A 14,683-nucleotide genomic window follows, 5' to 3' on the forward strand; every position below is an offset into this window, starting at 1 on the left:
GGTCTTCTGCCCTGTTTGTTGGGGCTTCATCTCAGAGCCACCAGCTACAAGGTTCAGAGGTTTCTAGACATACAGGGTGATAGCTGGGCGTGGGAGGAAGGTAATGCTGGTTTTGTTTGGTATTTGTTAGTTAAACGGCTTGGGGAGAGGACAGCCAGTGCTTGCAGCTTGTGCAGAAACAAGAGAAACCCTCTGATACCACAAACCCTCATCAACAGTTTTGGACCCCGGGGTTTCTCAGCAAGGAGTGCGAGTGGGGATGATGACTCAGGCACTGCAGTTGTTCAGCTGGAGACAGGCAACGTGACTCCACGCTTGTTAGAGGGGTAAATTGCAGCAGGTGCTAACGGCTTCTATTGTGTTTCAGGAGCTCAGCAGGTACATCATGCTTCGCAAAGCAGCAGCTTGTTAAGGTCTCACAGACAACACATTGTGTTCTTAAAAAAATGGGTGAAAAGTACCCGAGTTGTTTCTTAGAACAGATCTGGTTTGAGTAATTCTTTGAAGCATTGTGATTTGAGCAGGTAAAATAATATGTATTGTGCCTTGCAGAAGCTTCACCTGCTCAGCCTGTGGTTAAAGCAACAGATGGACAGTTTTCTTGCTTTGCATGAGTTTGTTTTGCAAAATACTCTACTCTTCCTGAACCAGAAATGTTTACTACAGCACTTCTCTCCCAGTGAGAGTGAACTACCTCAGCTGGAAGTTCTGAAACTGCCTGCAATGCACTCAAGGTCACTTTTAGCCATTGAGCAGGTTTTTCCTCTGTTAGCCTAAAACTTGCAATGATGATCAAGCCAAAGGGGAACTAGAGGTCATCCATTCCTCACTCCATCTTTTGGAAGCCTCATAAAGGTAGAACAGGCACGAAATTTAGGGTGACCTGAGGTGTATTTTGAGGACATAAAGAATGTTACCTGTTTTCATGTGTCAGTTCCTCTCAATTCCTCTCCTTTTGTGCAGGGTAGGAGGGGAAAGTCACGTTGCAAACATCCTGAGAATCTTTCACTGCTGCTTCTGTGGAGACTGAAGAGGGAAAGTCAGAGCATCTTCTGATATTGAGAAATGATAAATCTGATCACTTGGAGCCTTGTTTTGTTTTCAGGGTCTGGAGAGCTGCCCTGAGAACCCCACTCTGTTTTTGCTGTTGAGACAAGTTCAGTGTAAGCAGCTGCTGCAGTCTCACAAGGAGCTTCCAGAAAGCATCCTGGAGGAGCTTCACAAGACAGTTATGACCAGCTCAGCTTCAGTTGCAGCCTGGCAGGTCAGTGTGGATCCTCTCCATGACTCTGGTGTGCTGTTCACAGCAGGTGATGCACTTTAGATGCATGAGAGCTTGTTTTCCTGTTTGCTCTTATTCATCTACTGATGGCCCATGACAGAAAAAAACAGGTTATATGCAGTTCTTTATAAAATTGTGTAAGTATTAATTTTCTTTAACAGTAGAAACATTAAGGGCTGTTATTCAGAGCAAGCAGACATGGGGATGGGGAATTAAAAACTTGAGGTGAACCCCATATGCCTGTGTCTTTAGGGACCCTTGTGAGCAGAAACCAGTGAAATATTTCATAACCCATAAGAATCAGTGGAAATAGGTGGCTTCCTAATGTGGTAATGTACTACAGGTAAATCACAGAATCATGGAATCCCAGCCTGGTCTGGGTGGGAAGGGACCCCAAGGGTCACAGAGCTCCAACCCCCTGCCACAGGCAGGGACACCAACCTCCAGGCCTGGAGCTACACAAGGTTGCCCAGGGTCCCATCCAACCTGGCCTTGGACAATAAATACACTGATGTAATTCCTCACTTAGGATATGAAACCCTGAGCAGCTTCTTTCTCTGTGGACTCCTGATGTGAGATGTCACCTGAGAGAGCCTGCAGGGAAGAGAAATCACTCCCAGCAGCAGTGTTCACTCCCTTCCATCCCACCACTGCATCATTTTTAGCTGATAGGAAGGTGCTGTCACTCTCTTCACCTGCTGCTTCTGTGAGACAGCCTGAGCAGCCTGTCTCACACATGCCAAGAGACCTTCCTGGTGGTGAGGGGTAGTTGTTTAACTATTTCCTAACTGTTGCTGGTGGTTACAGTCACTGTCTACGTGTTTAGAAGAATTCTGAGTGCTTCTCTGAGGGTCCTGCATGTAGTCACAGGGTTTAGGGTGCTCCCTCTGCCTGTCACACAAATGAAGCCCCATTTGTGGTGAGATTCACTGAGGTGGGTTTCAGCCTTAGAAAGATGAATGCAAGGGTGATAACAGTGTCTCACTTGTTACAAGGTAGATCCTCTTCCCTTCTGGAACATCCAAGTATCATTTGTGGAACAGGTCTTTTTTTTTTGTCACATTTTTCTTGGCTTTGTTCATCTTTCTGCACTGCAGAGCTCACTCAGATTGGATCTGCAGAATGTGGGGGCAAAGCAAGATGTGACTGTACCCTCTGTTTTAGTAATTTATCTTGAAATATATTACTGGTACACACTCTTCAGGCACCTGCTGCATAGCCAAGCACCATCTTGCTGACAGGCAAGGAGAAGTGAACTCAAAGTGTATGTGGCTTGTGAGGGGAGTGGTGTTGTGCTTTGCTTTTTCTAATCCAAGCCAAAGATAAGATACCACTGTGGAAGATCTTTTTCCAGCCTTCAGCTAAGGAAGATTACCCCTCAGGGTGTGGATAGCACTCTGAAAAAGCCTGGCTGCTGCATCTGTTCCTAATGGATAGATCTGTGCTTTTATGATTTCTGGCTCTAGTCTTCCTGAGAGTGTGATAAATGTTTTGTCTTGCTCAGAAGCATCCATCATGATGTCTGAGTGACTAAGTTAGAGGTGCCATTAGCTTTGCTTTTTGCTTAAGTCTTTGGCTTTTGCCTAAAGGACTGTTTTTGCAGGGTTTAGGAGTGCTACTGAAGTGCACTGATCTGGTGGCTGCTCTCCTGTGGCTTACCCAAGAAAACAGAGAAAAGCTGAGCTGGCAGAGCTACCTTGTGCCTTTGCATGAGGGTTCTCTTCTCATCCTGAAGTGCCAATAAATACTGACTGGTGTTTCTCTTCTGATAACTTCTCTGCATCAGAAAGTGTCAAGAATTTTCCCCTTTCCTAACACCAGACAGCCTTTGACTAGCAAAAATCTAAGGATCTTTGCTTAAAAGCAAGGGAATTGGTTTGGGTTTTTTTTCCAATAAGTTGCTTTCTTTGCAAAGCTGCAACCCAGCAAAGAGTATTTCTGAGAGTGACTGTTGCATCTGGATGCACATCATGGGCATGTCAGGGATTGGCAAACTTGTGGCTGCTTTAAAAAACATGCCATGAGTGCAGAATTAAAGAGGGAGGAGTCAGAATCCTTTTCCTTCTTCCCATGAGCAAATCCAGGACATCCTGTGCTGGCAGAGCACGCAGCAGGAGCATCAAACTGCTGCACAGATCCCAGACTCTGCTTCCTTAGCACGTAGCCCCTCCCCACAGAGTGAGAACCTGTGTGGACTGACACATCACCTGACCCCAGGCTTGCACTGTAATGCCTTTCCTGTTCCTGGCATCGCTCAGATGGGCTGGAAAACCCTTTCCTCCAGAGCAGAAGTTATCTTTTCTTCTCTAGAGAACTTCCAGAGCCAAAAGAGGCAGCACACTGTGCTCTTGGAGTCTGAAGCGTGACTTTCACAAAGCCAGACATGTCACCTGCTCACCAGCAAGGAGTCAAATTTTGGGTGGTCAGGGGAGCTCTGAAACAAGACGATGTGCTGCCAGCTCTGCAGCAGGCTGCATTTCCCTTTGGGGTGGTTGCTGGAGAGAGGTCTGGGCAGACTGGTGGTGTTTCAGCTAACAGCATGCTGTGGTGCTCTCCTAAATGGAACTAAATGATACTACACCGTGTGTGTGTGTGTGTCTTGGTGGCTCCATAACTGACTCTGTGTTCAATGTTTGTTTTCAGTGGCTGGCAAAAGTCTACCAGTCCCAGAGGATGGTGGTTGGAGCAGAGATGTGCTACAGGAAGAGTCTGCAGTTGGCGTCACAGCAGGGCAGCTGGAGTGGGAAGCTGTCCAGCCTGCTGGGGCTGGCCATGCTGGCACTGGAAGCCTGCAGGGTAGGGTAATCAGAATCACATCACTGCATGATTTGATGGGGATTCATGGGATGGAAGGCTGCTGCAGCTTTTCAAGGAAGCCCTTGTTTAAGTGCCTTTGCATTTTGTGAGTGACAAGGGGGCTGCACAGAGCAGTGGGTGTTTTTAGGATGCCTCCTGTAAGAGATGTTGCTGTGAAACAATCAGGTAAGAACCACTGTGTACACAGGGGAGGTTACCTCATTCAGTGAGGCTCATTTCTCTGATAACAGCTTCAGCTTAGTCACACAAATTGAAGTACCCTTCGAGCCTGAGTCCTCTTGTTCAGACTAAACTATCTTCCTGCACTGATGCCTTGAGATGTCAGTTGAGTTTCCAGTGACTTTACAATGTACAGTGATGTCCAGATATGTGCCATGCCTTAAGCATAAAGACAATCTACAGGAAGTCTACCTTGTGGTGTAAAGAAACCACTCCTTGTGCTAAGAGCTCATGTGAACGTAACAAACCCTTGGTGAGTCTCTGTTCTCTCCAGGCATTCACAGAATCCCAGCCTGGTCTGGGTTGGGAGGGACCCCAAGGGTCCCAGAGCTCCAACCCCCTGCCACAGGCAGGGACACCAACCTCCAGGCCTGGAGCTACACAAGCTTGCCCAGGGCCCCAGCCAACCTGGCCTTGAACACCCCCAGGGATGGGGCACCCACCCCCTCTCTGGGCAGCCCCTCCCAGCCCCTCACCACTCTCTCTGCAAAGAACTTCCCCCCAGTCTCTCCTCTCCCCCTTCCCTCCTCCAGCTTCACTCCAGCCCCTTGTCCTGCCAGTCTCTGCCCTTTAACAAGCCCATTCCCCTCCTGTTCCTGGGGTCCCTTCAGGGACGGGGAGGCTGCAGTGAGGTCCCCCCACAGCCTTCTCTTCTCCAGGCTGACCCAGCCCAGCTCCCTCAGCCTCTCTGCGTAGGGGAGCTGCTCCAGCCCTCTGAGCATCTCCGTGGCATTGGCACATTACAGGCTTGAAGTGCACCAGCAGACTTCTTTGAAGCCTGGTGTAACTGGTCTTTTAGCAGATGATAGAGCTAACAGCCCTAAGCCAGGCAAAGGAAGTCTCCTGTATCCTGAGCCCTTGTATAAGAAAAGGCAGTCAGTTCTGCAAAACATTTGGCCCTGGTGAGAAGGGAAAATCCTCCCTCAGTGTGGACAAGTTTCTTTCTCACAAGCTTCCAAAGGCATAACGTGTCACGTGGTGGGATTTTCCCTCCTGTGATTCTCCTGTCTGTTTCCTAGGGGTCTGCTCCCTGCTCCCTGTAGCTCCTAAAGATCTCTGCAGGTCTCAAGGTTAATTAACACAGCTTCTTCAAACTCTGGCCTGAATTGCCTGAGAATGTGTGAGACTTTGTGTTAAAAAAAATGTAATTAGCACAGATTTGATTGTCTCATCTCTAGCAGCTGATCAGTGGATTTCTGTTCAGCCTCTCTAATCTGCAGTGGCTTAATGAAATGTGCAAAAACCTGATGAAAACCTTACCCAGATCCAAGAAAGCCTTGTGTTTGAAAATGGCTTGTCTCCCAATTATCTGTCCAAATGAAAATCTGGCACGCCTTCAAGTACAGGGATTGGAATCCTATCCAGACACAATGGGGATAATAAGACTGTTCTTAAACCAGGAGATACAGGGTTCTGCTCAATAGTTACTCTGTTAGGCAATTACCACCTCGGAGTTGGGTTTGTTTTGTTGGGTTTTAGGGTTTTTTGTACTTCTGGTGAAATATGATGTCATTTCTGGGAGTAACTTCTACATTATTCTAGAACAGGCTTGTGCACGGGGGTGGAAATTTACAAGGGGAAGAGCAACAACAAGGGTTTGTGATTTAAAACAAGCATTACTAAAACAGGTATGGAAAAGAGTAAAAGGGATTCTTTGCATAAATGAGCAAGTGGGATGCTGGCAGGGCTGGTACTAGAAGATTTAACATGACCTTTCCAGGCTCTTCCAGCCACTGTGTTTTGAGGAAATCTCTTTCTAACCTGCCAGATGCTTTATACAATTAATTCTGCACTGTGGAGAGCTGCAAAAATTGATGTACACCAGAGTAAATAGAAAGAAATGATTTTCAGTAGAGACAGTGGAGTTGGCTTTTTGTTGAGGTGTTTTGTTTGTGGTTTTGTCTCTTGTAGGCTAATGTCTCAAACGAGCACTGGTCATCCTTGCTTCAGGAGGCAACAACTGAGGCTATGAAGCTTTCTCCTTGTCCCCTGGCAGCTCTGCTGCAGGCACTGCTGCAGTACCATCGCAAGATGGGAGCGAGGTATGCCTGGCCTGTTAAAGCCAGATAGAACTCACCATCTGAAAGCACAAGCAGCCATTATTCCCAAGCACTAACAGAACTTTCAAAGCAGGACTTAAATCTTGAAGTAGTGTGGCAGTTAAAGGGTGGGGGGGGGGGAGCCATATCTTACTCCTTTTCTCATACAAAACACGTCTGGTCTTTGTACCAAGAGAGAAACAGCTGCAAGACAACTTATTTCAGCAGCAAGTTACCTAAATAAACTAATCAGGAAGACTCTAGGTTCTCAAAGCTCTTGTTAAAGAGCACAGTGGAAACAGATACCACCACCCTATCTGCTGCTGGGATTCTTTTTGATCCTAAACTGGGCTCACAGCCAGAGTTCTCCTTCAATCCCAAACGACTGGATGCTCCCTGTAGTCTTTTGAGGAAGGGGAGGAAGATTTGGGGGAGGGAGGCTTGGAAGCCTCCTGCTTGGTGAGTTTTGTTACTGAGGCTCATTTGTCTTTTACAGTGTTTCTGCTTCAACTGTGGAAAATTGGTACATTCCTGATGTTCAGTGTTTTTCATCTGGTTTTGTAGATAATTCTAACGAGCTGGCTTACTTTCTCTGCAGGCTTTTAAGGAGGTGACAGGCAGCCTAGTGTGATTTGTGATTGATTATAACAAAATTAATTCTTCCTACAGAAGATACTAGCTTGTGAGAACTGTGAGGTGTATCACAGGATCTCACCCATCTGCTGAGGTGTTTCAGAATCCTGAAGCAAGGAATGGATCTGGAGTACAAATGGCAAACCCAACCCAGGTGTAGCTGCTCAGCAGCCTGTGGAATCACAGTGTTTGAATCGCATTGGTTATGGAGGGCAGGATTCTTGAAACAAGAGCCTAAGCTGGTGGAGCACCAGTAAAATGTGACATCCCTCCAGTTAATTGCCAGTTTTTGCCACATTTCTGATGATACAGGGAGTTTGAAAATGCCTTGGTGAGGAAGAAGCTGGCTGGGTTGGAAGGTTGTATCAGCCACAGAGAATTTTAGTCTCTGTGTAGCACTCCATTACACATCTGTGTTCATAGGGACTGTGGTACCTTTCCTGAGTGCCTGGGTTAGATATATTTGTGTAGAGTATTAAATTCTATTTGGATTGTTGAGATTTGCTGTAGTTCCTGCTTCTCCCAGCTGCACTGTCTTGCAAAATGTTTGTGTCCTCTCTCTTAAACAGGAGAACACCTGCTGTACGTGCTCAGCAGACCACAGCCTGAAATCAGAGATCATGCTGAGAGCACAGACATCATGATGTTTATCAGGCTACTGCAGCAGTCATGATATCCTCTCTGTCAGTGCAATTTGGGTCACTTGCTAGTTAAACTGCTAATTTGAGTGTAATCTAGTTAAGCATAACGATGGTGGCAGTATCCTTAGTGCTCAGGGTGCAGCTGCATCGGAAGGAAAACTCTCCCCTGAGCTTCCTGGGATGGTCTGGGAATCAGGACCATCCCTTTCCTTGCTCCTGCTGGTTGCTGCTTGCTCTGGATGCTCCCGTTACGTGTGGCCTGTCCCTTTGGAAGGGGTTTCACTCTGTTCTGGTTGTTCCTCCAGGGAGACTCGTCGGATGTTGGAAAGACTGGTGTACCAGCCAGGGAACCCAGCGTCCATCGTGGCCGTGGCACGCTGGTACCTCCTGCAGCACCTCTATGCCAAAGATGATTACGAGCTAATAGATGTAAGACAAACCATTTTATACAGAAGTTCAGTGCATTTATGTGGAATATTGTGCTTGCAACTTGGAATTGGGACAGAGGGAGGCAAGGGAGGTGCTGGCTCACCTGCTCCAGAGGTTGTGAAGCTTAAGGATTCTACACTGACACAATGTGCCTTGGTTTTTGATGTGGCACCCAGATTGTTTGAAAGCAGTAACAACAGAAACCAAACCATAAAAGCTGCTGTGATCAGCCTGCCAGCCCTTCTGCAGTACAGGAGGGCTGTTATACCAGAATGTTACCACTCCAGCCTGGCTGGAACAGTGTGACATCCTTGACCCAAAAGATCTGAACAGGTGACTGCTGTACTCTCTGTACCTGTGACTTGTATTGTTTCTGCAATGGTACATGATGTTCAGCACACACTAGAGGGTAGATTGGTCTCTGCTGATGGTACTTCACTCAGACTCTGAGTGTGCTCCCCTAATAATCTCCCCACTGTGGCCCCTGGCACGAGGAGCTTCTGTTGCCCAGATTAACGGCTGTTCCCTGGTGAAACTCAATCCCACGAGGTACATGTGGAGGCACACACATCAAGCAGGCTCAGTGCTGGCAAAATTCCACACACAGGCACACATGTTCATAAAAAAGCTAGAATTGATGAGTTTGGAGGAGCCTGGTTAGGATCTCAGTGCACTTGCTTCTGCATGTTCATCTGCACTGCCTGGCAGTGGGTGTAGTAACAGTGGTGGCTGAAGATTTGCTCAGTGGTGATGAGATCACAGGAGAAGTGCTGGAAGCTTGTGAACATCTGTGGACATTAACTGGTCATGGGACCTTTCTTATTGGGGTAGGAGGTGTGTAAAAACCAGTCAAGGGTAAATGTGAATGGGGGACACAGAAGGACACTTCAGCAGTGTAAAGTCGCTGCAGAGGATGCTCCTGTTCAGCAAATTTGGATTTATACGGCTGTGCTAGTGGGAGGCAAGAGTGTGGCAGGGAGATGGATCTCATCCAGCTCTGCCTGCTTCACTGCCAGCCTGCAACTGACCTGTCAGACTTGGTCTCAGCCTGGAGTAACAAATGATGCCATTGCAGCACATTGCAAGTTACTACCTGTTTACCAAGTCAGTAAAAGGTGGGGTTTTTTTAAGCACCTGATGTTCTAAGCAAGCTGATGTGTGATGTTGAGTATTTACCATCTGGGCTTATAGGTTACTTAATCTTTTAGGGAAGTTGTGGAGCAGAAATTAAAAGGCTTTAGAGATTGGCAGTGAAGTGCTAACAGTCAAACATGAAATTCTCAGGTTTCCATTGCTTTTCTCTGCAGGTGCTTATAGAAAATGCCAAAGCTCATGGAGATGTGAGGCTTCTGGAACTGAATGAGAAATTGTCAGCAAGTGCCTAGTATGGACTGTCTCAAGTGAAAAGTCTTCTGTTCATGCAACTTAATCAGTCCATGTTCCAGCAGCATATGTGGTTTGGGGATTCTTATTGTTTCTCTCTGACTTTTTTTGTTTCTTTTGTATTTTGTTGCACCAACTCCAACTTCATATTTAGTTTTGCTTGTTACAAAAGTAGGCTGTATTCATGTTGACACAGGTCCCATCATGAAAATGCACTTCACTTGAAAGGAAGCCCTGAATTTTGGCTTTTGTTTCCTTCCTCCCTGGAACTTCAGAGCTGTTTGTAATGGAGAGCACTTGTCTGTGTTTCCCTCTTGGCTGCACAGCCAAGTGCACCACGAACTGCCCTGGCAGTGGTGCGAGGTCTCCCAGATACAAATTCTTACATCTGAGTAGCAGCAAACCTCTCTCCCAGATACTGTAAAACATCCAGAGGTTTAAAATGCCTGTACTCCTTTCATACACTCTTTGAGACCCAAACCCACTTGGAACTTGGTGTGTGGTGTCAATTCATACATTTTAATTACTTTTTTTTTTGATGTGATCTTAATTACAGCACTGTATCCTCTTGGCTGCAGGCTTCAGTAAACATTCCCATCAAGAAAAGCTTGTGATTGTCAGGGACAGTGTCATATTTATAAATGTCTATAACAGGCTCTATTTATGTCTTGGTTATTCTGCTGCTGAGTGTTTAATGGGATGAATCATGATGGTGGTTCTTCAGACATCATGTTATTTTGCCTTTATATACATGAAAATAAAGAGATAAAGCAATTATTCTGAGCTGTTAATGATGCCATTTGGATTTTCATGATGCTGCTCAGAGTCACAATCGCTGCCCTTCACCTGGCTTGAAGCTTCTTAAAACTGGGCTGGGTTTGGCTCGTGCAACCCCACGTTTCAGGGGCACTTCCCAGGGGTGTGGTGGGATCTCAGAACCCCTTGTTCCCATCAGGCTTAAAGAAAGCAGGATGCTGGGCTGGGTGTGTGGGATGCTCAGCTCCACGACCAGCCACGCACGAGCAGGATGGAGCCACGACTGTGCCACTGGCATTTTACAGAGGAGCACTAAGCTCGGTAGGACGGGGTTCCTACTCCGTGGAGGTGAGTAGGAACTCCTCTGAATGGCAAGAATCCCTCCTTGTCTCCCACACTTTCGTTCTCCCACCCACCTCAATGCAAAACACCTTCCTTTAAAAGACTTCTTTCCCAGTAAATTTAGATCGATTGTGGTTCCCCTCCCAACTTGCTGTCACATCCTCCTGAACTCCCTGTAACTGCAGACAGGGAAGGGAATGTCGCAGAAGCCAGGCTCGTGACTCTCAAGACAAGCTGTCACTTTTTTTAGCTTGCTGCTATTAAAAGCCTGGAGAAGCTCTTCCAGCCTGTGGTTCGCATCCTTGGCGTATTGGGGCTTGATGTTTGTGCCTCCTACTCCAGGGGTGGGAGAGCGTCAGCGCCAGCCTGACGACAGCGCGGTGAGGGGCTGCCTGCCCCTGCTAACACTCCAGGCAGACACGCTGCTACTGAGCATCAGATGGTAATTCAGCTCTAAACCTTAAATACTTCATAATGCCCAGGAGAACAGACAACTAACAGGAGGCCCCAGGAACCAGCGGAGTGACTGGCTGGGAAAAAACAGTAATTCAGTGGTTTTTCTGTCATTGTAAATCCCAGAGTCTCCTGACCTGGGAGGGACCCATAAGGCCCACTGATCCCAACTCCTGGCTCCACACAGGCCCAGCCCAGTCAGAACTGGCACTGAGGGCATCATCCAGATGCTTCTTGCCCTCAGCCCAGCCTGGGGCTGTGACCCCTTCCCTGGGGAGCCTGTGCCAGCCCCAACCCCCCTCTCAGTACCAAACCTCTTCTTGACACCCAGCCTAACCCTCCCCTGTCCCAGCATCACGCTGTTCCCTGGGGTTCTATCCCTGGTCCCCAGAGAGAGGAGAGAGATCAGTGCTGCCCCTTCGCTCCCCTCAGCAGGAAGCCATGAAGTTACTGTTAGTGTGATCAGTGCTGAACTCCTTGAACGATATAATTAATTACACAGCCCCAGGTTGTGCCCTGGAAAAAAAACCACTGGCATCTCAACCACCAGCGCAGTGAAGAGTGCTGAAGGCACCCAAGGTTAAAACGTCTGAACCCTTTTGAATTGTCTCCTCTGGGCAAGGGATGCTGTTGGGCTCCCTGGGAACCAACATGCTGGTTTCTATAGCAGTTACACTGTGACCCCCTCTTTTGGCCTGCCTGCTAAGGAGTTCACACTAGCCTCTGAGTGGGAATTAGGTGTTTCTTTAGCCCAACTCCAAGAGATTTTTTTTTTTCTCCTTATCTCCTGTTTGTTTCTCTTGTTCTGTGAAGCAAAACAAACCAGATCAAGTCAGTTACACTTTTGGGATTTCTATTGCAAGCCACCACGAACTTTTATTCAGTCAGACAGAGAAGATGAGAAATAAACCTTCCTAATAATGCCTCTGCTAATAATTAATGTTCATTTTGTCACCTTTACCCAATATATTGGCTACTTTTAATGATCCACTAACTTACTTTTAACAGGTCTGAACCACACCTGGGTGCATGTTCAGGTACCAGTTTCCATGATGCTGTTCCTGCATCTGTGCAGCTGGAGGGATCACCCAGACCTGGTTTTGGTAGTTACACCCACCTGAAACCCATGGAGCTTATGGCAGGGCCAGGCTGACCCTGCTTAATTGTCTGAGGACTTGTTTTATTAAAGTCTTTTAAATGCCACGAGTGGTTTTGTCCGAAATCTGCTTGTGGACTATTAAATCAATCACCCAAGTTTAACTTTTCTCCTGCACCGAAGTACTCTGTTGTGAAATTGGTGTGAAAACGACTTGGTTCTGCAGAGTTCTTATTTTTGTGGCTGCACAGCATCCTAACTAGCAATGACATCCCGTGGGGATGTGGGAGAGCAAAGTCAAGTGTGTCTACAGGCTGCTGCTTCCTCTAACTGGGCGTGCTTCTCGCTGGGGAGAGCCCCTGCGAGGTGGAGAAGGCTTCCTCTTGGTGCTCAGTCTTCCTGGAGGTCACTCCTGCTGTATCTTTTCACCTCCTTCTGGGTTTTCCTTTTCTCAAGTTTCAGCTTCGTGCTCTGGATCTGTCTGAGCAGCTCCAGCGACTCGTGAATGGACTGAAATCCTGGTGGAAGAATGGGAACAATTAATTAAATAGTGGTTGCTTTCCATGCATGAGAAGATTAATCTCTTTTTCTTTGCCAGGGCTTCTGACCCACGTTAACACAGAGCACGCTCAATCCAACCCGTTTTACCATCTTACTGAGTCCCATGGACAGGTGTGAGCAGCTCCTGGCTGCAGGAATCACGCCTTCCAGGGCAGCAGGCAATATGGAGGGTGAGCACACACCTCCATGGACTGAAACACCAAGACTGGGGCCTTGGGGTAGAGACAATGCTGTGTCTGTCACTGACACCAAGGGTGCTGGTAGCCTTGAAGCCTGCTGTCCTCTCACCGAGCAGCCCGTGTTCTTGCTTGGTTTGGGTAGGTCTCTCATGAGACCCCCACCTGGAGTCCTGGGTCCAGCTCTGGAGTCCCCAGCTTAAGAAGGATGGGGAACTCTTGGGACGGGTTCTGAGGAGGGCATGGAGATGATGGGAGGGCTGGAGCCCCTCTCCTGTGAAGCCAGGCTGGGAGAGTTGGGTTGGTTCAGCCTGGAGAAGAGAAGGCTCCAGGGAGATTTTACAGCCCCTTCCAGTCCCTGAAGGGGCTACAAGGAAGCTGGGGAGGGACTTTTTAGAAGGGCAGAGAGGGATAGGACGAGGGGGAATGGGTTTAAATTGGAAGGGGGGAGATTTAGATTGGATATTAGGAAGAAATTCTTCCCTAGGAGGGTGGTGAGGCCCTGGCACAGGGTGCCCAGGGAGGTGGTGGCTGCCCCCTCCCTGGAGGGGTTCAAGGCCGGGTTGGATGGGGCCTTGAGCACCCTTGTCTAGTGAGGGTGACCCTGCCCATGGCAGGGGGTGGGGACTAGCTGGGCTTTGAGATCCCTTCCAGCCCTGACCATTCCATGATCCTACAATTTTAGGTGTGTAAAAAGAGAGGTGGGAGTGTGCAGACAATTTTCTTTCCAGAAGAGAGCTACGGAGCAGCTGGAGCACAGGATTTTAGACCATTCTGCAGTCAAATATTGTCAATAAAGGCTGGAAAAGTAAAGTTAAGAGCTGCTGTCACCTCGCTGTTTCCAGATTGCGATGACTTTCAGGTGGTGATGTGGTAGTTCTTTGCATTTACCTGGTCTGTGACATGGGTGTTAGCTTAGAAATTTACTCTCTTCCCCATTTTTTAAGTCTTTTTTTTGTCCTTGAAGTGCACACTGTAACACAGCAGCTGATGACAACGTTTGCCTTTTTGGAAAAAAAAAATAGATATTGTTTTAATAGGGATTGATTTAGTCAGTTCTGCAGCCCTCACAGCGTTCCACTGGATCACTGCACAGTGCACAGGGTGCTTTAACTCCAGACACATCTGGTTTCACAGACACCTGTCAGTGCCACCACACAGACCCATGTCCTCAGTGCAGCTCCACACCTCTGCACAAGCCTCTCCTCCCTCTTTTTGGGGGTCAGACCCTGGGAGAGGACTGCCAAGGGAAGGAGCAACTCTCAGACATGAGTCTGAGCAGAAGGATGGCCGAAGTTTTGCATAAACAGATCTCTTCTGTGGGTCATTTCTGCAGGCAGGGGTCTGGAGTTAAGACCTCTTTCCTTTTCTCTTCTGTTCTGAAATTCTTCAGGCACAGCTTCCTTTGAGATGCTGCCTTCAGCTGGCTCTCATGGTCTTGGGCACGGGGAAGCCTTCCCCACTCAGGAGCCACAAAGGCTTCAGCTAACTCCCAGCTTGGTTTGCTGCAGCCTTGGAGCAGGGCTGGCAGGTGGGCTGGGTGTAGGGAGGGAGCTGTAGCTGAAGGGAAGAGCTGGGGCCCTCAGGCACAGACAGCCTTGAAAATGAGAACCATAGGCTGGAGTTTCCAGTGAGAACGTGGAAGATGTGAGGCCCCTGTGCGATGGTTTCCAGCCATCTGCTCCCTCAGGGAGAGGGAGGAGTGATGTTTTTTATACCCTGATGTGTCTGCTGCGTTACCCTGATCAGCTGCAAGGGGAGGGGGTTACAACAGATGAGGTTGGAGTGGCACAGGATCATTGAACCCCAGACTGCTTTGGGTGGAAGGGGCCTTCAAGCACCATCAGGTCCAACCC

General features: G+C 48.0%; 2 protein-coding genes across 2 annotated transcripts in view; one reads left to right on the forward strand and one right to left on the reverse strand.

Annotated features, from left to right (window-relative positions):
• The window catches only part of SKIC3 (SKI3 subunit of superkiller complex), a 51,849-nt gene extending 41,627 nt beyond the window's left edge, over window positions 1-10,222 (forward strand). Inside the window, exons 38-42 of the mRNA XM_084278231.1 lie at window positions 1,106-1,264; window positions 3,926-4,078; window positions 6,230-6,360; window positions 7,937-8,060; window positions 9,368-10,222. Of these exons, the coding sequence (XP_084134357.1) occupies window positions 1,106-1,264; window positions 3,926-4,078; window positions 6,230-6,360; window positions 7,937-8,060; window positions 9,368-9,445 (645 nt within the window). The 3' untranslated portion in view covers window positions 9,446-10,222. The remainder of the gene's footprint in view (window positions 1-1,105; window positions 1,265-3,925; window positions 4,079-6,229; window positions 6,361-7,936; window positions 8,061-9,367) is intronic.
• Window positions 10,223-12,480: 2,258 nt separating this feature from the next.
• The window catches only part of FAM81B (family with sequence similarity 81 member B), a gene marked incomplete at both ends in the record, with an annotated part of 70,305 nt that continues 68,102 nt past the window's right edge, over window positions 12,481-14,683 (reverse strand). Inside the window, one exon of the mRNA XM_084277924.1 lies at window positions 12,481-12,608. Within this exon, the coding sequence (XP_084134050.1) occupies window positions 12,481-12,608 (128 nt within the window). The remainder of the gene's footprint in view (window positions 12,609-14,683) is intronic.

Source organism: Gallinula chloropus (genome assembly GCF_964237585.1).
Source record: "Gallinula chloropus genome assembly, chromosome: Z".
Classification (NCBI taxonomy): Eukaryota; Metazoa; Chordata; class Aves; order Gruiformes; family Rallidae; genus Gallinula; species Gallinula chloropus.